Below are 25,571 nucleotides of genomic sequence, written 5' to 3' on the forward strand. Positions count from 1 at the left end.
ATCTATAATTGTAAAACAAATAAACTTAACTCCTAACCTTAAAGAGGCAATGATCTTATGGTGAGACAAATATTAAAAATATTTTGGCTACTGGGTGAAGAATGGAGGGGAGTGGGCAAAAAAGACAAAAGAGAAGTTTCCTGCAGTTTGTCTAGACATGTGATGATAGTGGGTGGAGAGAGCGAGGTGGAGGAAATGGAGAGAATGGAAGGAGGGCATGTTGGAGGCAGAATAGTCAGGACATGGTGACTGACCCGAAGTTGAGGGAGGTTTTAGGTTTCTGGCTTCAGCATTTTGAGGGATGGTGGTGGCATTTATTGACAGAAGGAACTTCATGGGGGGGGGTGGAAGGTTTCAGGGAAAAAAATCAGCCTATAGTTTAGAACAGTGCGTGACCTGGAGATAGAAATTTGGAATACAGATGACATTTAAAGTCTTGCAAATAAGGGACAATAAATGTAAAGAGAACAGAAGAGAACCTAGGTTAAGCTCCAGACAACGTGAAGGCTAAGGGTATATGAGAGTGCCATAATCAAATTAAAAATAGGGCCAGGGAGCCCTGGGGTTGTGGCTCAGTGGTACAGTGCTTGCCTAGTACTGGGTTCAATTGATGATTTAAAAATAAAAGCATATTTAACATATAGCAAGAGAAAAACCAAACACTTGTATATTTCATGATAATAAAAAAAATGTGTTGCCATAAAAATCTATAAAACTAATAATAATTTTAGAGGAAACAGTATCAACATTGGGAAATATGACATTTTTATGCAAATATTTAATTGTATGTTACCACTAAGAATAAACAATTGATTCTGTGGCAAATGAGTCATTAAAGCATGAATTTTATTTTAAAAACTAGAAATATCTTCACTTTATTTCTAGTTGAGCATCTTACTGTTGAGCTTTCCTAGAAACTGAGCACACTTCCTTTTGTACTTCATTGGCCAGCCCTGTCATGAGGCCACATTTTTTGCAATGGAAGAAGTATTTCAAATTTCCAGGCGAAAACATTACTCAGCATTGTTACAGGGAACAATGGAGGAAAAAAAAATGGGTATTTCAGGAGGCCAACTGGCAATATTTCTTTTTTAAAAAATATTTTTTAGTTGTAACTGAACACAATATTGACAATATTTCTCATGAGTTTTTTTTAAAATTTGTTCTAATTAGTTATACATGACAGCAGACCTAATGAATTTTTATGTCCACAATATCCAGCAGGAAGCAGAAATTACTCCCTTTCCCCATGCTCTTCTCTAGAAGTCAAGGCATAACCTAATTTTGTTTGTTTTGTTTCTGGTGCTGGGTATTGAACCCAGGGCCTTGTGCATGCAAGGCAAGCACTCTAACAACTGAGCTGTATCCCCAGCCCTCATAACCCACTTTTAACGAGTGGGGAATGTGCACTAGCTTTGCCTTTTGCTTTAATTCCATCAGGGCTATCTATAAGCATGCACTGTGGGATTAGGCTTATTCCAAGCTTCTGTCTTTGCTCCATCACACACACAATACGCCGAGTATTCTGTTGCTCAAAAATTGTAATTTTTCAGTGGAGAAATCCTAGGAAACACATCAGCCAGTAATTAAGGTTAATCAACAACCCCAAATCAAATTTGATAGTATGCAACCATCACATGAACATTTTACCTGCAATCTTCCTCTACAAATCCCGTAATTCTGGTCTATTTACAATAAATATATCAGAATAATGATTTAAAGAGGAGCATCTTTCAAACTACTTGACCAGTATTCCTAAAAACTATTAATGATGAGCAAAAATACCCATATCCATTGAGTTCTTTTTAAGAATCCTATATGGTACAGCAGTTTTTAAACTTTGAAGCACAAGATTTAAATTTTTTAATATTTATTTTTTAACTTCAGGTGGACATAATATCCTTACTTTATTTTTATGTGGTGCTGAGGCTTGAACCCAGTACCTCACGCATGCCAGGCGAGCACGCTACTACTTGAGCCATATCTCCAGCTCCAAGATTTTAAATTTTTGACCAAGTCAAATCTTTTTAAAAATTCTAATGGATAAGTTTCTTTGACCCATTTTGTTAATTTTTACAATATGGTATAAAGTGAGAGGATCCAGCTTCATTCTTTTGATATATACGCTTATTTCTGGACTTTCAGTTCTACTCGAGGGAGCTGTCATTATGCATGTACCACACGGCTTTAGAGCGTAGTTTTGTGTTGTGTTTCAAAAGCAGCAAGAGTTTTTTTTTGTTGTTGTTGTTGTTTTTTAAATAAAGTTCACCTTATGTGGAGTACCTTGAAATTCCGTATGAATTCTAGGAGTGACTCATCTATTTTTCAAATAAGGCAACTAGGATTTTGATAGAGATCACACTGAATATGTTGATTGCTTTGGATTACTGACAGCTACAAACAGCATATCTTCTGCTCCATGAATACAGGGTGTCTTTTTGTTTATGTAGGTCTTCGTTCTTTCAGCAATTTTGTAGTTATCAATGTACACAGGCTGGGACCTCCTGGGCTTAATTTATTTGTAGGTGTTAATACAAATGAAATTGCTTAATTTCCTTTTTGGACTTTTGTTATTGTTGATATATACAAATATAACTGATTTTTTTAATCCTAAAAATATTTTGTTGAATTTATTTATAGGCTCCACAGCTTAACAGCTTTTTTGGGGATTCTTTAGAATTTTCTATACATAAGATGTAATTTTTGACTATAGATATATCCACTTTTTCCTTTCCAATTTGGATGACTGTCCCCCTCCCTCCTTTAAATTTAAATGCTGCAGATGGACAGTACTTTTAAGTAAAACCAAAAACAAAACAAAAAATCTAACCTTGTAGGGCTAGCTGGGGTTGTGGCTCAGCAGTAGAGTACTCGCCTAGCTCGTGCGAGGCCATGGGTTCAATCCTTAGCACCACATAGAAAATAGATCAAACAAAGGTATTGTGTCCTACTACAACTAAAAAGTAATTATTAAAAAAAAAAAAAAAAATCTGGGGCTGGGGATGTGGCTCAGCGGTAGGGTATTCGCCTAACATATGCGAGACCCTGGGTTCCATCCTCACCACCACATAAAAATAAAGGTATTGTGTCCAACTACAACTAAATATATATACACACAAACACATATTAAAAAATATATCTAACCTTGCAATTTCATCAGGGTTTTCAAACTCTACATAGGAATGTAGAACTATCACTTTCAGAATCTGCAAACAGTATGTCATGAAAAAAACAAGAACAATAAGCATTTTAGTCTTTCTAAAGAACACACAACATATTAACATTCCAGATTCAACAGCATTTTATTGATTGATTGACATAGGATCTCACTGTGTTGCCCAGGTTTCTCTCCAACTCACAGGCTTACATGATCCTCTTATCTCAGCTTCCTGAGTAGCTGGTGCTACAGGCAGGTGCTACCATTTTGGACAGATCAACAGTATTTTAAATTATGCACAGTAATATATGAAAGAATAGCTTTCTTCGTGTTTAGTACTGAATTATCTTTAATGTTTTAAAATACTGAAGAAACAGATTTGGCAAGGACTTTTCACTTTTTAATTTATTGCACAAACTATACACATAAAATGAAATCCTAGAACTAAAAGATGCACCTGGAAAAGTTACAATAAACTTCAATAAAAATGAGTACATGTGTATCTCCAGCAATACACACACATTTATTCTCAGAGATTAGCATTTCTTTATCTACTAATTAGAGTATCTAACAAAAGTTTTTCTGCCCTACGCTCTGGGGTTGAACTCGGGGGCCCTCTACGACTGAACTGTATCTCCAACCCTTCTTTAAAACTTTTAATTTTGACTCAGGTTCTCATCAGGTTGCCCAGGTTGGTCCCCAATTTGCAATCCTCCTGTCTTGGCCTCCCAAATAGATGGGATTACAGTTGTGTGCCACCATGCCTGGCTAACTTACTTTGTTTTAGAGTACTTTAAATATCTAGAAAACAGTTAACAAGAGGAAGCTCAATTTTGAACTGTATTAAAATTCAGAATCTTGGGCTGGGAACATAGCTCAGTGGTAGAACTTATGCCAGAAATGCACAACGGCCTGGATTCATCCAGTACCACCCACCACCACCACCACCACCACCAAAAATCTAACATCTCTAATTGGAAGATTACTCTTCTTTTCTCCCATTGAACAGGGTTTAACAGAAACTATTTTATAAACTAATACTAGAATACTCATCTTCCAAAAAAAGAATATGAATGGAGGTAAATAGTTTTAGCTTTAAGAAAGAAATGTATTTTTTGGTATCAGAAATATAAAATTTATATTTATATTCATGTATTTGTACATAAAAGGTATCTATAGAATATAACCTAAACACAATTGTAGAAATATATAAAGCTTTCAAATATAAAAACTTTATGCTATCAAAAAAAAAGTTCATCAGGTAGTTATTAATACATTTGTTATGTATATAATAAAACTAAACAAAAATATTTAAAATCTTTATTAACCCAAATTAGAATTATCAAAATGCTTATCTAAAAAACAATAATTTTGATAGTCAAGTACAGAATCGTGGAGCAGCCTCCTTGCAAACAATGACTTGAGCTAAATGAACAATTGGGCAAAGGAAGCTAAAGGTAGAGAAGGGAAAACATAAAAAGAAAACAAATATAACAAGAAGCAAAGAAACAATGGATACTTTTCTAGTCTGATACAATAAACTATTTTTTAGGAAAGGTAAAAGTGCTTAATACAAAAAATTTCCATGTCACTATTTTAAGTGCCATAAAATGTATCAAAATAACTTTATTAAGAGTTGGCCAAACTTCAACTATTACTATTATTACAGTGCTTTGTTCAAACAAACTTCCAATATTCATTGGTTATCTTACACATGTACATAAATAGGAAAATTAAATATTTAACTATTTTAATCTTTTTCTTAAAGATGCAAAATGAAATCTTGCATCTGGACATGCAGATATGTCAAAAGTCTATTAAATAAGAACTGAATATAAAAAAAATACTTGATATGATGACATCATGATCTGGAACAACTGAAGTTTTCTACCTCTTGCTCCATTTTCTATATAAAGGGTAGGAAGGAAAAACAGTAAGTTTCAATACGAAAAAAGCTAAAACAATTTCATTGTTATTTTCAAACTCTCGAGATATTAATAACCATGTAATATCTGATAGTGTTAATAAAAATTTAATTTAGTATATAAAACTGTCACAAACTATTTTCATGGATTGGACTTCATTATTTAAATAAATGCCTTTGAAATGAGTCTAAGACAAGTTCATTTGACAATATATTCAAAAAATTACATGTAAGTACTATAAGATTGAGATAAGTCTATCTTTAAATATCTTAAAAGGAGCCACATAACTTCATTAAACTACAACGAAATGGAATTTTCAGTTTTACTGATACTAAATTCAATGTTTACTATCATTGTTTATTAAAGAAGTTACAGATAAAAAATACAACTTACTGATACGCAGAAATTCATTATCCACATATTAAAAATAGTTAAATTCTTACAACCTGTTAAGTAAAATCTTTAGCCATCCTTTTTTTTTTTTTTTTTAAAGAAAGAGAGAGAGAGAGAATTTTATTTATTTTTTAGTTCTCGGCGGACACAACATCTTTGCTTGTATGTGGCGCTGAGGATTGAACCTGGGCCGCACGCATGCCAGGCGAGTGTGCTACCACTTGAGCCACATCCCCAGCCTCAAATCTTTAGCCATCTTATATATGGATTATATAACAAAAGGGCATCAAAAAGAACTTTGACTCAATAGTTTACCTGGATAAGTGTTGTTTTATCATAGTCTCTTCGATGCTGATAAATACACTGGCTGATTACTGCATACAAATTTTCCAGTTGCAATATATTGTACTCTTGACTTTTTTTAATGACAGTCTTCAAAAGATTCTAAATAAAAATATAAGTGTTTACATATAGGAGACAAATTCTGAGATGAGATACTTAATTCTGAAGATTTTGGGAATTGTTATCATACAAGACAGAGAAGGCAGATCAAGGGTTTTGAGAGATGGCAGCCTCTGACACTGAAATTTGGCTGTATAACTCTATCACAATTCTGTGGTTCTGTCCTTTACCCTGGGCAACTCATATTCTAAAAACTATAGCTAAGGCTGCCAATTTCAATTCTAGTCATAAACCTCTACAGACAAATTTAAAAATTACCTCAAATTAATAATAATAGGAAAAAAGGTAACATTTTTGCAGCATATTTTATGGCAGTATAAGTATATCATAATTAATTCCATTATGAGAACCTAAACGAACAACCTATATAAATGGTGACTGTCTTAACACTTTGGGGGACTGAAATGGTAGACTCACTGGATTTCTTTAATTCTTCAAGTGTGGTCCTACCAGGCTATGCCGTTATAATTAAGTAAATAAAAACTAACTGAAAAGGTCTTAAGTAATGGTCATAACAACAAGGTACGGGAACAATGATGTAGATAAGTATATATTAAAAAAAAACCCACAAAACTATAAATCAACACATTAGTCATCTTCAACCAATGTTTTCATGCAAAATATTCTATGGTAAATTTATTTCTCATAAAAGGTCATCATTTATTGCATGTCTAATAGATATACTGCATTATCAAACAATCCTTTTGGGAGTTATGATACCAAAAAAAGTATGAATTGAAGTAATCCCAATAAATGGCTGTCTGCAATTGAGTCTAAATGATATACCTATATGCTGAATAGAACAGTTATAAAATTAACTAGAACAATAATTGCTACCCATAACCCCAAACAACATGGTGAACTATACAAAATTCCTATTTTCATGTACATGAGATTTAGAAATGCTTTAATTTCACATATTTTTAAAGATATTTTTAATACAGACAAGATTTTCCTTGGAGAAAGGGCTCCAGGAATGTATCACTGCTTCCTTCTCTAATAAGTAGAGAAATCAAGTTCTTAGAAGGTTTGCTATACTCAAAAGGGCTTTCCTGAGCTAATTATTACCCGCAGATTCACCTTGTACTTACAGCATCTTTGATACATGCATATAGTTTAATACAACATAAAATCTCAATGTCCTCAGACTTGAAATGTGGCCAAAATAATACATTAAGTTGGAACTGGAATGCATTTTTTTTTTTTTTTTTGTCTTTTGAAGGGAAAGAGCAATAAACCAGCCTTATTTCAGATGTTAAGGCAACTGCAACCCACCCAGTTGTTAGTTGGGGAGGTAGGACTGCTGTTTTGGAATGTCAAGATAAAGCATTTGAGAGAGATGATCACTCTTACAAAAGTGATGGTTAGGGGCTGAGGTTGTAGCTCAGTGGTGGAGTGCTTGCCTAGCACATATGAGGTACTGGGTTTGATCCTCAGCACCACATAAAAATAAATAAAAAATAAAGGTATAGAAAAAAAGTGATGGCTAATCCAAGAGTACAAAAAGGTAGGGAAAATAGTAAAGGTAAACTCTGAAAAACTCATAAAGAAGCTGAAGGTAAGGGTAGTTTAAGGACACACAGTAAAGGAAAGAGGGTTATCAATGGCATCAAATGTTACAGATGGGCAGGAAGAATTCAATTTAACAATAGCAAATATTATTCACCATGAGGATGTGATTTTATTAGAGCATTGAAGATGAAAATCCAATTGAGGGGAATAGATAGGGCAAAAGAAACAGCAATGAATAACCTGAAATTATATCAGAATTTGGTAGTTGGGAAGGAAAAGAGCTGTAGCTAAATCAAAGAAAAGGTTTTAGTGGATGGGCGCTGTGCTGCACGCCTGTTTCTAAATAAAATACAAAATAGGGCTGAGGATATGGCCCAGTGGCCGAGTGTTCCTGAGTTCAATCCCCTGTATTAAGGTTTTAGTTTCCCATGCAATTCCTATTAGCCAGCTACTAGTCTACAATCTAGCATTTGGGGATTATTATGCACAATGAAAGGATTACATACTTTTAATCGCTCATGGTCCACAATAAGAGTGGGGGTAGGCTGAGAGAGAATTGCCAAAGCCTTTTCAACACTGATAAGCTGCTGTTGCTCTACTTGGGAACGTCTAGATCGAGTCATTCGCAGAACACACATTTCTAGAATGAAAAAGTAAACAACTATTATTTGATCCACAGACATAATAATGCCTTAGATAAATATTGGATAGAGTAAATACACTATCTTCTGTTTGGGCACAGATATTTAAGAACTGGGAGGGACCTCAATAATCTAAAACAGGGATTTTAAACTACTACTCGTGGGTCAAATTTAGCCTGCCACTGTAAATAAAAGTTTATTAAGCCAAAGCTATGCCCATTTTTTCCTACTATCAATGTCATTTTCCCAGAAGAGTTGAACAGTTGTGACCCAGAGATCAAGAGATCTCTACATAGCCTATAAAGTATTTATTAACTGGTATCTGGCTCTTTAAAAGTTTGCTGATCCTTGATCCAGAAAAACATACTCATTGATAGATGAGAAAAATGAGATCAAGAGAGTTTCATGAAAAGATTTTTTTTTTTTTTTAGGCCATATACCTAATTATTTTAAAAGTTAGCACAAGACCTAGATGTCCTGATATATAAGCAAGTACCCTTTCCTTTGAATAGTGGCCTTTTAAAAAAAGATGTTAGAAAAAGAAAACAACTTTGACCCAAAGCAAAATATTAAATTATATAACCCAAAGATTTAACATTTAAAGTACTCATATTAGGGATGGGGGATGTAGTTCAGGGTAGAGGAGTTGGCTAGCATATAAAAAGCCCTGGGTTTGATCCCAGCACCACATACAAAAAAAATCCTTGTCCACTGTTTCTATGATTACTCATATTAGAACTCATACTGAGGAAGCTCTTCAAAAGTAATAACCTTCTGTGTATAAGTCACTAATAAAAACCCTAATCCTATTACCTTAGTCAATTCTTGTTTTTGACCAAAATAAATTTGACCCTTAACAAATTTTGGTTTTGTATCACTAAATATTGAGGTTTCCAAAAAAATCAAACAAATCTACTGCCAAAAGCTCAAGAAGATTCAAGTGAAGATAATTCTAAATGGAAAATTTGGGAAGAACCATCAGAATAAATATAAATAATCTTGGTCTTTACAATAAGATAGAAAATGATAAGTGTGGGTAAGAGTTATTTTATAACACTCTGAAAGAATCTTTTTTTTAAAGTATGCTGTTCCATGTCAAAGCTACCCTATAGGTAATAGACTGGAGGCTCAAATCCATGTCTGTTTGCTGTCAAAGTGCAGTTATGATAACAGTGATTTAGCAGCTCAAAGGCAAGTAAAGACAGCATTTTTCTAACTAGCTTAATACCTGTACTATGAAAGACAAACAAAAAAAAGCAATTGATATGTAACCGTCTGAGTAGGAACTTTGGGTGAAACATCTATTAATTGAGACTTACCTTTTCCCTCATTTTCATCAGAAACGCCTATTATCTGAGAGTTAGAAGGATCTCCATTGCAAACAACCTTATCTTTTCTCAATTCTGTAGATGGTGCAGCATTCTTAGATTCTTCAAGTTCTTTCTCAATATTGTAAGTACTTGAATTATTATTTCCCAATTCTCTTTTGCTTTCAGAGGCACTTTGTTGTTTCTCATTTTCTTCTATAGAAGACTCTCCTGTGTTTCCAGTCTCGTTATGATCTACACTTGTATCTTGAGTTTCCTCTATATCACTCTCAATTTTGTCATCTATAGCATTGTGGCTATCATCCTTTGCCTGTGAAATCTTCCTTCTCTTTGTTATAGTGCCTAGGTACCACTTTGACTTTTTGCGAATTTTTCTCTTTAATTGAGCTTCAAAGAATAAAAAATTAAAAAAAAGATAAAAGAGCATTTAAAAAATTTCCTAATTTTAAGAAATGAAGAGAAAACAACAACAACAAACCCACTGAGATGTTGTTGTATGGTCTATAAAAAGTGGAGTACCGTGATAAGGTGGAGAAGTGTACAAGACCTAATCATAAAGTGACCTGTCATAAAGTCTAAGAAGTTTAGATTTTATCCTGAATCTATTAAGAATTGTGAATAACTTTAAGGAGGGCAATGACATGACTCTCTGATATTTTATTTATATATATATATATATATACACACACACACACACACACACACATATATTAATTCATTGAAATTTCACTTTAACTCAATGAAGTTTGCTACATTTTTACAGATGAAGTACAGAGAGGTTAAGTATTTTTCTAGACTAGATGCAGTATAATCACACTGTAATTGTCCAGGGGAGAAGAGATAAAAATTAGGTTGTAGAAATGATAAAGGAAAAATGGAGAATAAATTTGAAAGGTATTAGCAAAGTAGATTTCCTAGGACTTAGACGTTATCAAATGTTGGGAGGCAATAAAGATGCAGGAATTAAAAGTGACCCACAGAACTGGGTATAGTAGCACATGCCCAGTGACAGGGGTGGGGTGGGGGTGGGGTGAGACAGGAGGATCCAAGTTCAAGACCAGTCTCAGCAACTTAGCAAGACTCTAAGCAACTTGGTAAGATCTTGTCTCTAAATAAAAAATAAAAAGGGCTCAGGATGTGCGCAGTGGTTAAGCAAAACTGGGTTAAATCCCAATAGCCAAAAACAAAAAACAAAACAACAAAAAAAGAAAATCCAAATAAGGGCTGGGATTGTGGCTCAGTGGTAGAGCACTTGCCTAGCATGGGTGGGACCCGGGTTCGATTCTCAGCACAACATAAAAATAAAGGCATTGTGTTGTGTTCATCTAAACCTTAAAAAAAAAAGTATTTAAAAAAATGAGTTTAATAAATCTCTTAAAAAAAAGAGAAAAGAAAAAGAAAATCCAAACAAAACAAAACAAAACAAAAAAACAACCCCAAGGGTAAATGTTGTCCAGTGATAACATACTCACCAAAACGTATATGGAAAAGAAGATAGGATTATTTACATTTTAGATGGAAGTAGGTGATAAGGAGTCCAGAATTGGATACATGTATACCACATCAAGTTTAGAAAAGCAAATTTGTAAGGGCTACACAGGTTTGTTTAGCTTGAGCTTCTAACATATAACATGTATACATAAAGTACTCAAATATCCACAAACAGAAGAAACCCATGTGACTGGTGCCCGCAATCCCAGTGGCTCAAGGCAGAAGGATCACAGGTCTGAAGCCAATCTCAGCGACTTAGCAATTTAGTGAGACCCTGTCTCAAAATACAAAATAAAAAGGGCTAGGGGGCTGGGGTTGTGGCTCAGTGGTGGAGTGTTTGCCTAGCATGCATGAGGCACTGGATTCGATCCTCAACAAACACCACATAAATATAAATAAAAGATATTGTGTCTAGCTAAAACTAAAAAATAAATTTAAAAAGGGTGTGTGTGTGGGGTCTGGGGATGTGCTTTAGTGGTTAACTGCTCTTGGGTTCAATTCCTGGAACCAAAAAAAGAAGAAACATATCCATGTAACTAGCACTCGGATCAATTAACAGAATATGTGTCACCATTCGAGTTATACTCATTTTAGTTAAAGCACCCTAGGGTAAATAGTATCTTGAGTCCTAACACAATGAGCTAATTTTGTCCATTTCTGAATATGAATATATGTTTCTGAAAATCTGTATCTAAAAGTTTAGGAGAGTCATCTGTACTGTTGAAACAGTTGAGGTTTAATCATTTTGTTACATAATAATCCATATATTTTCATTATCCTGTAGATAGGCATTTGAGTTATTTCTAGGATTGCTTCTTTGAACATTCTTGTATCTTTGGTAGAAGTAACATACATAATCCTATGGGATACACACTAGGGATTGACCACTTTAAGGGAAGGGAGCCAATTTCCATGCCTTCAATTTCTATAAAATGACTTGCTTAAAGTAGATATGACTGAGAGCCTTCTGGTAGTGGAAGCCTCTTGCTGATACTCCATTTTTATTCTCTTTTCCATTGCCAACCATTTAACAAAGAAGAGCTTACTCTGTATTTCAAATCAATTTCCCTCTGGTGGACAAACCCTCAACACAATAAGAGAAGGTCCTAACTCCAGTAAAACACATGTGTGCACACGTGAGATCTAACAAGAAATTATGAGGTCAAACTCTGGGAAAGCAAATGATATAGAGAGAGGCTAAAAAACTGAGCAGGGCCTGACATTCATAGGGCTTAATGAACAAAAAGTGGAGTTAAAAGCCAGTCAAAGAGGTGAGCCTCAAAAAAACCTCACAGGCTTCTGGTTGGTGTCCTATGGAGTTACAGTCCAAGAATAAGAGGGAACAAAAACAGAAAACAGACCAGATTAATAGTAAATCAGTTGCAAATCAAGTTAATTCACAAGGAGATGGTGAAATGGGATTTTAAGTAGTATATTGTAAAACTGGATTTAAAACAAGAATATGAAGTTGCCTTAATATTAGTAAAACCAATATAATTTCCTGTATTAATAAATAAAACCAAGGAGAACGTAAACAGCTTTAGAAGCTTATAAAGGTTTCAATTGCATAAATGAAAATTACCTGAGAGTACTTACCAGGTGTGCTGCAAGCCACAGGAATACTGGATGCCTTTAGCTTTTCATTTTGCTCTAGATCTGATCTTTTATCACCAGCAAGAGTGGAATTTTGCTTTGGCATAACGTGGTAGTAAGATGGAGCATATTTGGAGGAGCTACAACCTTATAAACAAATGAAATTTCAAAAGATTTCCAGATTTCGAAATTACATGAAGGATTAATTAAACGTTTTTTTCTGGTGCCAAATCATTTTCCTACCTCTTTTCTTTCTAGATTCTTGAATTTCTTCACAAAGCTGCTCAAAATCTTCATCAAGTTCTTCTTTAATGATTGCATAGGCAGTATCTCTTAAAGCACAGGCTCTATGCCTAATAAGACGATCTGAGAATTGAATGATAACAAATTCTTAAATTTTCCCATTAAAAAAAAAAAAAAGCAAAACAAAAATCTCAACATTTTTGGCTTAGGACCCATTATAATTCCTTTTTATTTTTTACCACAAATAATACAAGTTATTAGAATTGTGTTAGTTTGTTTCTGGTACTGTTGTTTTTGTAGGTTTAAAAAAATTTTTTTTGTACTGGTGGTTAAATCTAGGGACACATTACCATTGAGCTACCTCCCTAGTTCTTTTTACTTTGAGATAAGTTCTCACTAAGTTGCTGAGGCTACCCACCTCAGCTTTGGGAGGGGTATACACCATGGCTCCTGGTCTGACATCTAATTCAATACAGCAGACTAAACCTAAAAAAAACTTTATTGCTCTGCCTTATTCAGTTCTCTCTGAAATATCAGAAAAATAAGTCAATAACAACACTAAACAATGATGACAAAACCAGAAGGAAGACTGTCAGTATCATTTGTGAACCAGGAATGTGAAAGAAATTTGGCAGAGATACAGAGGATGTTTCTACAGGACTCTAACTCAGGAAACACTGAAACATTCTAAGCTCAGAGTATAAACACTATAAACTTGACTAAGCTTTGAGGCAGAAGGCAGAAAGCAGAATACAAGGTACTTGACTTGAACTGCCAGGATCAAAATTTCTCCCAGGGCAATAGGCTACACTATTCCCTTTATGAATGATAGGAATAACATTATAAAGAATATTGTCTCAGCCTTCTAATGTGGCTTTTGGGCCTGAAAAAAGGGCAGTCTGTGCAGTGCTTCCCAAATTATGGTTTCTGGACCCATCATCATCATCACATTGTAACTTGTTAGAAATGCAAATACTTAGGCCCATATCCTATATATACTTAAACAATCAAAAACCACCCAGGTGAAGGTACCCATCAATCTGTATGTTAAGAAGTCATTTAGCAGACTGTGATGTCCACTAAAATTCGAACAATCCTGGTCTAAAATAATTTTTAGAGTGCCACAAGAGACGCAAAAGCAGCAGCAATATGACTGCAGTGAAAGAGAAAAGCCCCCCCACCTCCAGCGTAACTTCCTACAATTGGGGGTTCCCCAGCTTGCTAGCTTGTTCCCCACTACTTACCTCCAAGATCTGAACTACAAGGAAAAGCCTAAGGATGGCAGGGTAGATGATTGGAAGAGGAAGAAGAGTGAGCTTTCCAATTATATAGGGAATTACTAGTAGTTTCCTATACCAAAGAATTTATTATGAGCACCAATTAGAATTCTGACAGACATCTACAGTATTGACAGATCCACATTTGGATAAAGAAAACATGGGGCTTAGATTTTTAAAAATATTACTGTCAATAAGTATTATACCATGCTACTTTTCAAATAAAAATTAAAAGAGCTTTAAAAAGATATTTTGAAATCTATTTTATTCCAAAGTATTTTTCTACTTTGAGAAAGAAAACTGATGCAAAAAATAAAAAGGCAATTTTGTTGTCTCATTAGAGGATATATAGCAGGTAATTATTAAGTGATTCAAATTCTGTGTGGGGGGCTGGGGATATATAGTTCAGTGGTAAAATGTTTGCCTAGCAGGCACAAAGCCCCAGTCAATCCCCAGCACAGCAAAGAAACTCCCTCAATCTATCTCTGCTCTTTCTGGCAGTTGTGACCTTGAGCAATGTTTTTAACCTTTCTAAATCTCACCTTCTTCAATTATAGAATGGTATAAATTTATGGTGAGGATTAAATGGCATTGTGAATGTAAAAAATTTATAATATAGTGGCTCAGGAGGCGAAGGAAGGAGGATCCCAAGTTCAAAGCCAGCCTCAGCAATTTCACACACCTGGGTTCAATTCCCAGTACCAAAAAACCAAATAAGTAAATAAATAAAATACAAATATAAATAGCACTTGACAACTCTTGGTAACTGTTAGTAGCCCCCATACCACCCTCTTAAAAAGAATTCACTAATGCTCACCTCCAGGATCTCTATCTGGATTATATTCTAAAGCATTACTACAGATTAAATCAATATCTCTCAAATAGTCCTTCACGGTCAGATACTTGTGTAGATCGATTTTACTGATTACAGATGAAAGGTCCATTGGTTGCTTAATTACTGTGATATAATCAGGAACCTAAAATTCAAGCAAATGAAGAAATCACTAAATTAACTCTAAACATAGAGTTTTCTCAGCAAGGTGATACAGGGGACAGAAAATAAGACATAAGAATAATACACTAATGTGATGAAACCTTTGACTCTAAGGCTGTTTGTGTTTGTACTTACTCCTATTCTCAGGCAATGATATTCCCCAGTAACACCCTATACCTCTTTATTCATCCAACCATCATTCATACTTCAATGACAACTTAAGATCTTACTATTCAGTTCACTTTCACCCTTGTAGGTCACAACAATAGTTGGCATTAAGACATTTTTCAAATTGTTTTCAGAACATTTGGGTTGGATGAAAAAAGTTAACTGCCTGTTTTCTGCAGAAAAATGTATAATAGCCCTTTAAAGTCTCTGTGCTTATAATACTTAGTACATGTTTCCACACAGAGATGACAAGTACAGGGTGTAGCAGGAGACTAAATGAATGCCACACAATGAAGCATTATAGAGTAGAAAACATTTGGTCTAAAGATCCAACTAATACCTCATCAGGGTCAACAGGCTTAGTAAATACTCGGAATCGTTTATCAATAGCAAGCCTATGTGTGACGTTTCTTAAGAAAATTCTCAGTTCTCTAAATGTATCTTCTTCTTGTTCTTCAAGTCGTTTCACTTCATCTGCTGTCAATGGTCTTGGCTCAGGTGGTGGTGCTACTGGGAGTACCTCCAAGGCCTGCAAAACTTCACAGGAATGGAAGATTTTAGTTACTACTCCTTTATAATATTGATGGTGACAAATGATTCAGTTCAAGTGGTGCCAGGCTTTGGGGAGTTATCTTTCTTACATCTGTCAGGAATCTAGGAATTTGGAATACAAAGGTATGCCATAATCTCTACTATATCTTCTTTAGAATAACTGGTAATTTGCAATGCTAATTTGTAAAAGTCATTATCTCTGTTCCATTTGAAGATAATTTAAGAGGCTGTTAAATGAACTTTGAAAATGCATTATTTCACAAGAATAATATTCTAACTATAAGAAAATCTGATTAGCTTCTAATATTAATAAGTTAAATTTTGAACTTATGAAATATATTTCATGTATAACAAAAGTTTAAACAGGTAAACAATGAATACTTGGGATTTAAAAAAAAAAAAAGGTTTGCCCCAATAAGCTGGCAATTTATTAAAGAAGTAAGAGACATAATTACATTATTGTAATGTTGTATTAGTGGTATAAAAAAAGAACAATTAATTTTGCCTAGATAAATTAGGGAAGGTCTAATAACAACAACATGTAGCTCTTTAGACTGAAATGAGACAGAAGCATTACTAACATTAAGCATGAGTGAAATATTGAATAGGCAGGAATATATTTTGTGTATAGTTTCAAGACAAGATGTTTTATAACAAGAAAAGGTAGTGGTATATGTGGGGAGGAACATTAGTACCAGAAATGAACTTTGAAGCAGACTGGGGTGTATATACTATGGAACACCCTGGAGGCTTAAGAACTTTAGTTCATTTTAGCAGGTAGATTTTTTTTTTTTTTTTTTTTGTACCAGGAATTGAACTCAGGGGCACTTGACCACAGAGCCACATCCCCAGCCCTATTTTGTATTTTATTTAGAGACAGGGTCTGAGTTGCTTAGAACCTCGTTTTTGCTGAGGCTGGCTTTGAATTTGAGATCCTCCTGCCTCAGCCTTTCAAGTGGCTGGGATTACAGGTGTGTGCCACCTCACCTGGCTAAAAATAGGTTTTTAAGCAGTAGATCCATCAATTTCATGACTGAGATTTTGAGCTTGAGCTATTAGATAGACATCAATGACCATTAATTGATATTTTATTCCCACTTTCTCAAAATTATAAATTAACTCTAACCTGCTTTCTTTTTTGATATAGGAGGCTTAGCAGCTTGTTTTAAGATTAAATCTTCAAAAAATGCTGTCCGTTCTTCTTTACCTGGTAACTGGACATTAAAAATCTCTCCATAATCATGGATAAATAATTCTTGCACCTTAAAGAGAAAATAAACGCAATGTATACAAAATATACATATATGCACCATATTCAATGCATGTAATGATTGTTTAACACCCATTTTAGTTAAAACTTAAATATAAAAATGATTTTTTAAAACAAGTCGTTCCAATTATACTGAATTTATGTATAAACCGTGTTTGCAACAGATTAGGAACTAAGAAACACAGGATCTTCTTTAAAATTCAAGAATCCAAACTACAATTTATATAGTAACTGACATGATAATATTTTAAAAGTTCTAGTGAAATCAATTAATTTACTTTCACAACTCAAAGTGAGAACTAAGAATTGAGTGGTTGTTTACTAAGAATAAAGGGTAAAAAATAACAAGTGTTGGTGAGGACATGGAAACTAAAAACCTTATGTATTGAAGGATACAAATGGTATAATCACTATGGAGAAGAATATTATAGTTTCTCATAAAGTTAAAACAGAATTATGATATGACCCAACAATTCCCCTAGGGATATATATATATAAAAATTCCAACAGACACTTGTACACCAATAATCATAAGAGCATTATCATCTGTAAAACCAAGAGGTGGAGATAACCCAAAATATCCACCATCAGATAAATGGAATAACAGAACATATACAATGTAAATTATTCATCCTTAATAATTTGGACACATGGTACAACATAGACAAACCTTGAAAACATTATACTAAGTGAATTAAGACAGAAACAGATAAATATTGTACTTGATATTCTACTTATATAAACTACCTAGAATAAATAAATAAAGTATGAGAAAAGTAGAGGCAGAAAGTATAACAAGTTACCAGGGGTACAGAAAGGAAGGAATGAGGACTTTAAAAGGTATGGTTTCTACTTGAGATGATGAGAAATTACCAAGTATGTGAATTTATCTTTATTCTAATGTTTTAAACACCATGCAAACCAATTTTGTCAAAGGTATGGAAAAAAATACTTAGTAAATTCATTAAAGAAAAAAAAAATACAAGCCAGGCATGGTGGCACATGCCCATAGTTCCAGCTATCTGGGAGGCTGAGACAGGAGGATCGTTTGAACCAAGTTTGGGGCTCACCTGCGCAACACAATGAGTTCCATATTTTAAATATAAATAAATACCATAAAAGAGGAAAATGCTAGCATTACTTACAAATAAATACAGACACCTATAACATATTATATGCTCTGTAGATATACAGGTAGAAAAAAGTCCCTGACCTAAATGTGCTGTAATGTCTAGTAGGATAGTCATACAGATTAAAATTTAATGGCAGATAAGGATAAAAATAAAGCAGGGAAATAGAAAAGTGAATAATATGCACAGAAACTATTACTATAATTGAGGAAGCCTGATCAAGGAAGACTTCAGAGATGATATTTAAGCAGAGACCTGAGAAAAATTAAGGACCATATCATGCAAATAGGAGAATATTACAGGCAGAAAAATCATGTATTTTGTTCACTATGTGAGTGTTCCAATTGGCATATACATGGAGGATAATTTGGTACTGTAAAAAATTTTAAGTGTAAATACTTTCACTTAGCCATAATTATTCCACTTCTAGGAATTGATGCTAAAAACAAACAAACAAAATCCCATAGTAATGCTCATGCAAATTAAAATGCAAGAATATTCACCCAAAGTTAAATTTAAAAAACCCCAGACATTAGTCAAAATACCTATCAACAGGAATCTAGATTAATATGCCATAGTACATCAAGAAAATGAAAAAGCTATGCAGCTTTTTTGCTGGTAGAGGATGGACAAAGGATTTAACCCAAGGATACTTTTTACCCACTGAGATATATCTCAGCCCTTTTTATTTTTATGTATACATACACATATATATTTTAGTTTTAGGTGGACAAAATACCTTTATTTTGTTATTTTTACGTGATGCTGAGGATCAAAATCAGTGCCTCATGCATGCCAGGCGAGCGCTCTATCACTGAGCCCCAGCTCCAGCCCTTTAAATTTTTTTGAGACAGGCTCTCACTAAGTTGCTTAGGGCCTGGCTAAATTGTTGAGGTATGCTTTGAATTTATGATCCTCCTGCCTTAGCTATGATTACAGATGTGCGCTACTCATTGTGTCCAGCCCCATAATCCCAGTTATAAGGAGGCTGAGGCAGCAGGATCACAAGTTCAAGTCCAGTCTGGGATGTAGCAAGACCTGATCTTAAAATAAAACCTGTCAGGCGCAGTGATGCATGGATCGGGAGTCTTAAATAGGAGTATTGCGATTTCAAAGCCAGCATCAGCAACAGCAAAGGTGCTAAGTAACTCAGTGAGACCCTGTCTCTAAATAAAATACAAAACAGGGCTGGGGATTTGGCTCAGTGGTTGAGTGCCCCTGAGTTCAATCGCTGGTACCAAATAAATAAAACTCAAGATTAGGCATGTAGCTCAGCAGCTGAGTGTTTGGCATGTGTGAGGCTCTGGGTATGATTTCTACCACCACCACCAAACAAACAAACAAACAAACAAACCCTAAAAGAGGGTAAGAAAAAAAAGGAGGCTGGGGCTGTAGCTCAGTGGCAGAGCGCTTCTCTAGCATGGGTGAGGCACTGGGTTCAATCCTTAGCACCAAATAAAAATAAGTAAAATAAAGTTGTTCTGTCTGTCTACAACTACAAAAAAAAAAAAAAAAAAAAGTAAATAAAAATACCCTGCTATGGGGTGGGGGGTGCAGTAAGAGAAAGGCTTAAGTATTAAATATAGAAACTATACTGATAGATGAATAAAGCAGAGTATTATGATCATGTAACATCATTTTTGTAAGAGAACAAATTTATGTTTCCTTATTACACACATATACCATTCCATCCTATTAGCACAGAGGCCAAACAGAAAATTTTTTCTTATCATTTCATTTACTTCTATAGCACTTGGAATTTTACAATAAATTGTTATTTGGTACAAACAACTCTCTTTTAAAGGATAATTCTTTTCCCCAAATTACCTCTTCTGGTAGAGCAGAATGGGATTTGTCAGAAGTTGCAAGCAGTAAAACTGGAGCAAATGAAGGAATATTCTGTAATAATGTGGTAAATGTGGCTTTAAGTGTTGGTCCAACTATTTCCCACCACAGGTGAATATGTGGTACATATATTATACTTGGTGCTGTTCTCTTAGCTTCACGAATCATCTAATAGGAGAAAAATTATATTCAGTATGAGAGTTGGCACATTAGCAATGCTAGCTCCATTAGCCTGAAACAATGTTAAACTTCCCAGAATCAGCATATAAAAACTCAAAGTTTTTAAAATGCTTCATCTCCTAAATCTTACAATCTTGTTTCTAAGTATTTTACAAAAAAAGTCTCATATTTTGGAAACAATTGCTTCAAGCAACTATAAAACAGTAAGATATCTTTTATGTCTTTTCTCTTATGGTAATGAAGGTTAAACAAAGAATATAAAATACCATATCCCATTAGGGATTCAGCACAGGGGTTGAGTACAGGATATACTGAGGTATACCCCCAGATTCCACCCTTTTTTTCTCATCCACATGCATATTTCCTATATTTTATGTTTTTTTAATTGATTCTTTTTAGGTATACATGACAACAGAATTAATTTTGACTTAATTACAAAAGCATCGAATATAATTTGTTATAATTCAGTCCCTAGTACTCTCCCTGCTTCCTCTCATCCCTTTTCCTTTCCTTGTCCTTTTTAGTTTTTGAGACAGGGTCTCCTTAAGTTGTCAAGTCAGGTCTGGAAGTTGCAATCCTTCTGCCTCAGCCTTCAGAGTGTGAGTACCACTGTGCCCCACAACACAAAATACTTTTATATTAAAAAGTTAAATATAGGGGCTGAGGCTGTAGCTCAGTGGCAGAGCACTTGCCTAGCAGGTGTGAGGCCCTGGGTTCAATCCTCAGCACCACATAAAAATAAATAAAAATAAAGATTATGTCCATCTACAACTAAAAAAATATTTAAACAATGAATAAATAAAAATAGCAAAAACTTCAGAATAGAAGAACTTACTAAGAAACAGTCATTGTTTTTAATATTTTGTAATTATTTTATTTTCACAATATTAATTGAAGTTTCATAATTCTCCAAATGGGGAAAATAAGGCAAAAAGAGCTAATTACTTATCTAAGATCACAAAGATAATAAATGGTAAAACTGATATTTAAACCTATATTCTTTAATAACTTGAGCAACAGGCACAATTTTTTTTTTTTAATATTTATTTATTTTTTCAGTTTTTGGCGGACACAACATCTTTGTTGGTACGTGGTGCTGAGGATCGAACCCGGGCCGCACGCATGCCAGGCGAGCGCGCTACCGCTTGAGCCACATCCCCAGCCCCAACAGGCACAATTTTATTTCATAAACATAAAGATAGAAATCAGAGAGATGAAAAAAAAAAAAGAAACCCGGGCTGGGGATGTGGCTCAAGCGGTGGCACGCTCGCATGGCCCGGGTTCGATCCTCAGCACCACATACAAACAAAGAGGTTGTGTCCGCTGGGACTTAAAAAAAATCTCTCTCTTAAAAAAAAAAAAAAGAAAAAAGAAACCCGACAAAGCAAAAAGAATAATTCTAAATTTTGTTTCTAGAAGACTGCTTTATCTTTATAGCTTATTTGCTTGGGCAACAAATTACCTGTGCACATGTTTCTTCAGGGGATGTAGCACTGACTCCAAAAAGAACAGGAATGTCTAATGTATATACAGTAAATTTTTCCAAAGCATGGATGACAGCTGGTGCTAAGTGAGAACCCTGCCCAAATCCTGGTTCTCCCACTATCAGTATTCTTGGTCGAAAAGACATAGGTTGGTAACAAGCATTTCTGAAAGAATGATTAATAAGCTGTGTTTCAGAAAAAAACAATAGTTTAAATATTTCCCCCAATATACCAATTATAAACTTTCACAAGTGTTGCCTATATGTCCAAACTCAGGTACATGCTTCACACAGTTTCTGATAACAACCAAATCATAGATTTTTAGGAATAGAGTGACAGAGGTAGCAACAAAAAAACCTCTGATATTTTAACTTAAATAAAAAACAGACTAGTTAGTATCTTTTGTCAACTAAATCTAACTTATTTTTAGAGAATTCATATAAAAATATTGACTTGAAAGGAAAATATACCTATTCAAATGTAGAAAATTAAAATTTTCTTTTGCCTTATTAGATTTTTGAGAAAGTCCATTTTCATATACTGATGGAATGTCATCATCACTGTATGCCAAGTCACTTTCTAGCAGAGGACAAGAAATATCTATAAAACAAAAAACCTGGATGTTAGTAAATTTTCACTACATAATGCTACAGTTAGTAAATCAGCATAACTTCAAGGAAATCTTTTAGTTGTGTAGTTATGAACACAAAGTAAATAAAAATGCACTATAAACTTAAAATAGGTTAATCTGTGAAGTAAATTTTCTTCAAATACGTAAAGTTCAACCAAATTTTTTTCAAGAATCTTAGAGACATTTATGGGATGTACGAAATACATTAATTTTACTGATTATGAAAACTAACTTTTAATGGTCAACCAAGTTTTATACCTGAATCTAATGCTTTATTTGTTCTCATGTCCACATGTGGAAATACTCTCTGTAGGGCTTCTAAGATCTTTTGAACAGTACTTTGAAGGAGTGGTTTCACAATGGCAGACAGTGCCTGTCCAGGTGATGTCACAGCTCTCTGGGAGGCTGGTATCATCTTTTGCATAGCTACCTCAAAATCCTTAGCTGAGATATTAATGGAAGAGAGATCCAACTGCAGCTTCTCACTAGTGGTATAAATCTGTGGGTAGCGTCGTCTTAGAGCACATAAAGCAGCTTCAGCACATACTGACTTAATATCTGCACCACAGTATCCTATTCAAAACAATCAGGAAAAAATAAACAAACAAGCAAGAAAGCAAACAAACTCAAAACTCTATTAGCACGGTCATGGTTAAAAGAAAATTAAAAATCAGGCTAGGCATATACCAGCAAACTATTTAAGAGTAATAAGACTAAAATTGCGCATTCATGCAGTGATCTTATATGGCGGTAATAACCATCAACAAATCAATCAACTTCTGAGTGAAATATACATGCACTAAGTAAAGCTAAGAGTTAAGAGAAAGAATCTTAAAATCAGACTAGGTTCAAATTTTACTTTTATTATTTACTAGCTGTGTGATCTTTGAAGAATCATGCTCTGCAAATACTTTTCATCTGTAAAATGAAGACAATACTTCTTTATTCACAGGACTAATGTGGAAATTACATAAAATTTTATATATATAAAAATATACAATGTGTGTGGAGATGAGAGAAAGAGAGAGAGAGAGAGAGAGAGAGAGAGAGAGAGAGAGAGAGAGAGAGAGAGAGAGAGCGCGCCCCGCAGATGCCAGCACGTGCTTAACAGGATGAATAGAAAATGTAAATGGTCAGTAAAGGGCAGCTATTATTATTGTCAACTTCACTCTCAAACTTCCCCAAGGTCCATTTGTGAAGTATCATTCAGGACCTTAGAGATGAAAACATGCCACAAATGAGAGATGAGGAATAAACACAACTTTGTTTTTTAAAAATATAACTTTGCAAGACCACAACTTGTTCTATCCTTTTAATGAATGTAACATTTCTTGTAACAGCTTAAAACAATGTTTACCAACACAGTTTTCTGCTAATTCTTCTAGAAATACGTCCAGTGGTTTGGGATTCCAATCCCTTGTGTGAATCTTTAGAATCTCTTTTCGAGCCTATGAATAAGAATAGTTTAATTATCTACAAATATAATAATGAATTGCTATTCAGGTTAAAATAATTTCAATCTAAATCCCCTTTTACTTATCAAAAACTTTAAAGCAATCACTACTTGGTATAAACAGATATATGAAACAGTTAAAGTGAGAAAAAAGATGCATTTTAAGAGTTTAAGAAATCAGTTTCTTTGTTAAACAGATAGGCATACATAGCGCCCAAGTTACAGTCATCACAAATGTAAATGAGAGAAATTAAATAAGTACCAAAGTATTGTTCACCTTAGTACACATTAAGAACTGTCTTTGAGAGCACTGAGAGCTCTACCCATATTTTCTTATGCGGTCTTAAAAGCTTTCAGTGGCTTTCAAATAACTGGCTAGGATTCCAATTATATGATAGTGTTTATCATGATATGCAACTCAGGAACCTTCAGATTTTTACTGTATCAGAATTTGTCAACAGTTAAAAAGCAACATATTTTGTCAAAATTTGAGTGACTTAAACTCTTACATCTTTATCAGGTAGGCTAAAAAGAAATTCTCTGTCAAAGCGACCAGGTCTTCGTAAAGCTGGGTCTATGGAATCTAGTCTGTTGGTAGCACCAATAACTACAATTTCTCCTCTGCTGTCCAAACCATCCATAAGAGCTAGCAGGGTGGAAACAATTGAACTAAATTTAAAAATAAGAGAGAAGGTATCAATACTATGAACACAGAATATATATGGTTCAATAATATTTCTTCTTTTGATAAGACTTAATGCATTAAACAATAACAAATTTTCACAGGGCACCTAGTTACTTTTTTCTTTTCTTTCTTTTTTTTTGGGGAGGGGGTGATGGGGATTGAACCCAGGGCCTTATACATGCAAGGCAAGCACTATACCAACTGAGCTATACCTGTAAAATAACATAATAAATGGCACAAAGGAACTGAAATTAATAGAAAACAGATGGTCTTTAGAGCACTACAAATGAATCCTAGAAGTCATTTCATGAAGCCTAATTTCACCAAAGAACTTGAGAGTACTAGTTATTCCATGCAGAACAAATATTATCTAAAAACATACCCTTTTACACACACACGTGATCAAAAGACACCAAAATAAGGGAGAATACAGAAAAAAAGTATAAAAAAATAAGATGTTAACACAATAATCGCTATATCTTCACCTTCCAGCATGAACAATAACCACCAGTATTCCTTATCTCCACCTAAGAGTTTTTAAAAAAGAAAAAAATATTTGCTGGCTGCATGCCTATAATTTCAATAACTCAGGAGGCTGAGGTAGGAGGATCCCAAATTCGAGGCCAGTCTGGATATGTCTCAAAATAAAATATAAAAAGGGTTGGCAATGTAGCTTGTAGTAGAGCCCACTGAGTTTGATCCCCAGTGTTGCAAACAAAACAAAAACAAAAAAACCCACCAAGAGATAAAAACTTAAAACACCCCACAATATCATTACCCTAAAATTAAATGACAATAATTCTTTAATATCATCTAATATTCAATTTTCTTGAATTATCTCAGTTAAGTATCTCTTTTTTTTTGTGGTACTGGGGAAATCCAAGGCCAGGTGAATGTTAGGAAAGTACCACTGATCTACCTCAGCCCCTCCTAAGTATCATCTTCTTTTTGATTTATTTAACACAGGATCTACAAACATTCCATTATTAGACCCTCAAATCCTTAATAGTTTCCATTATACCCCTCACCTTTTTTCCCCTCTAAGACATTTAGTTGTTGAAGACACCAGGTCATGTGTCTTGCAGAATTTCCTTCCCAAATTCTAGATTGGGCTAATTGCTTCCTGAAGGGGTCATTTAACTTGTCTTTTTGATTTT

At 34.3% G+C, this 25,571-nt stretch overlaps 1 protein-coding gene across 1 annotated transcript in view; it reads right to left on the reverse strand.

Annotated features, from left to right (window-relative positions):
• Positions 1–3,370: 3,370 nt before the first annotated feature.
• Positions 3,371–25,571, reverse strand: part of ATAD2 (ATPase family AAA domain containing 2) — a 64,568-nt gene continuing 42,367 nt past the window's right edge. The window contains exons 14-28 of the mRNA XM_081266733.1: positions 24,239–24,398; positions 23,634–23,724; positions 22,535–22,849; positions 22,116–22,245; positions 21,624–21,810; positions 19,964–20,149; positions 16,863–16,998; positions 15,525–15,721; positions 14,840–14,999; positions 12,746–12,868; positions 12,506–12,649; positions 9,410–9,805; positions 7,956–8,089; positions 5,791–5,919; positions 3,371–5,063 (exon numbers count right to left, since the gene is read on the reverse strand). Coding sequence (XP_081122859.1) covers positions 5,019–5,063; positions 5,791–5,919; positions 7,956–8,089; positions 9,410–9,805; positions 12,506–12,649; positions 12,746–12,868; positions 14,840–14,999; positions 15,525–15,721; positions 16,863–16,998; positions 19,964–20,149; positions 21,624–21,810; positions 22,116–22,245; positions 22,535–22,849; positions 23,634–23,724; positions 24,239–24,398 — 2,533 coding nt within the window. The 3' untranslated portion in view covers positions 3,371–5,018. The remainder of the gene's footprint in view (positions 5,064–5,790; positions 5,920–7,955; positions 8,090–9,409; positions 9,806–12,505; positions 12,650–12,745; positions 12,869–14,839; positions 15,000–15,524; positions 15,722–16,862; positions 16,999–19,963; positions 20,150–21,623; positions 21,811–22,115; positions 22,246–22,534; positions 22,850–23,633; positions 23,725–24,238; positions 24,399–25,571) is intronic.

Source organism: Spermophilus citellus (assembly GCF_964194105.1).
Source record: "Spermophilus citellus genome assembly, chromosome: 14".
NCBI lineage: Eukaryota > Metazoa > Chordata > Mammalia > Rodentia > Sciuridae > Spermophilus > Spermophilus citellus.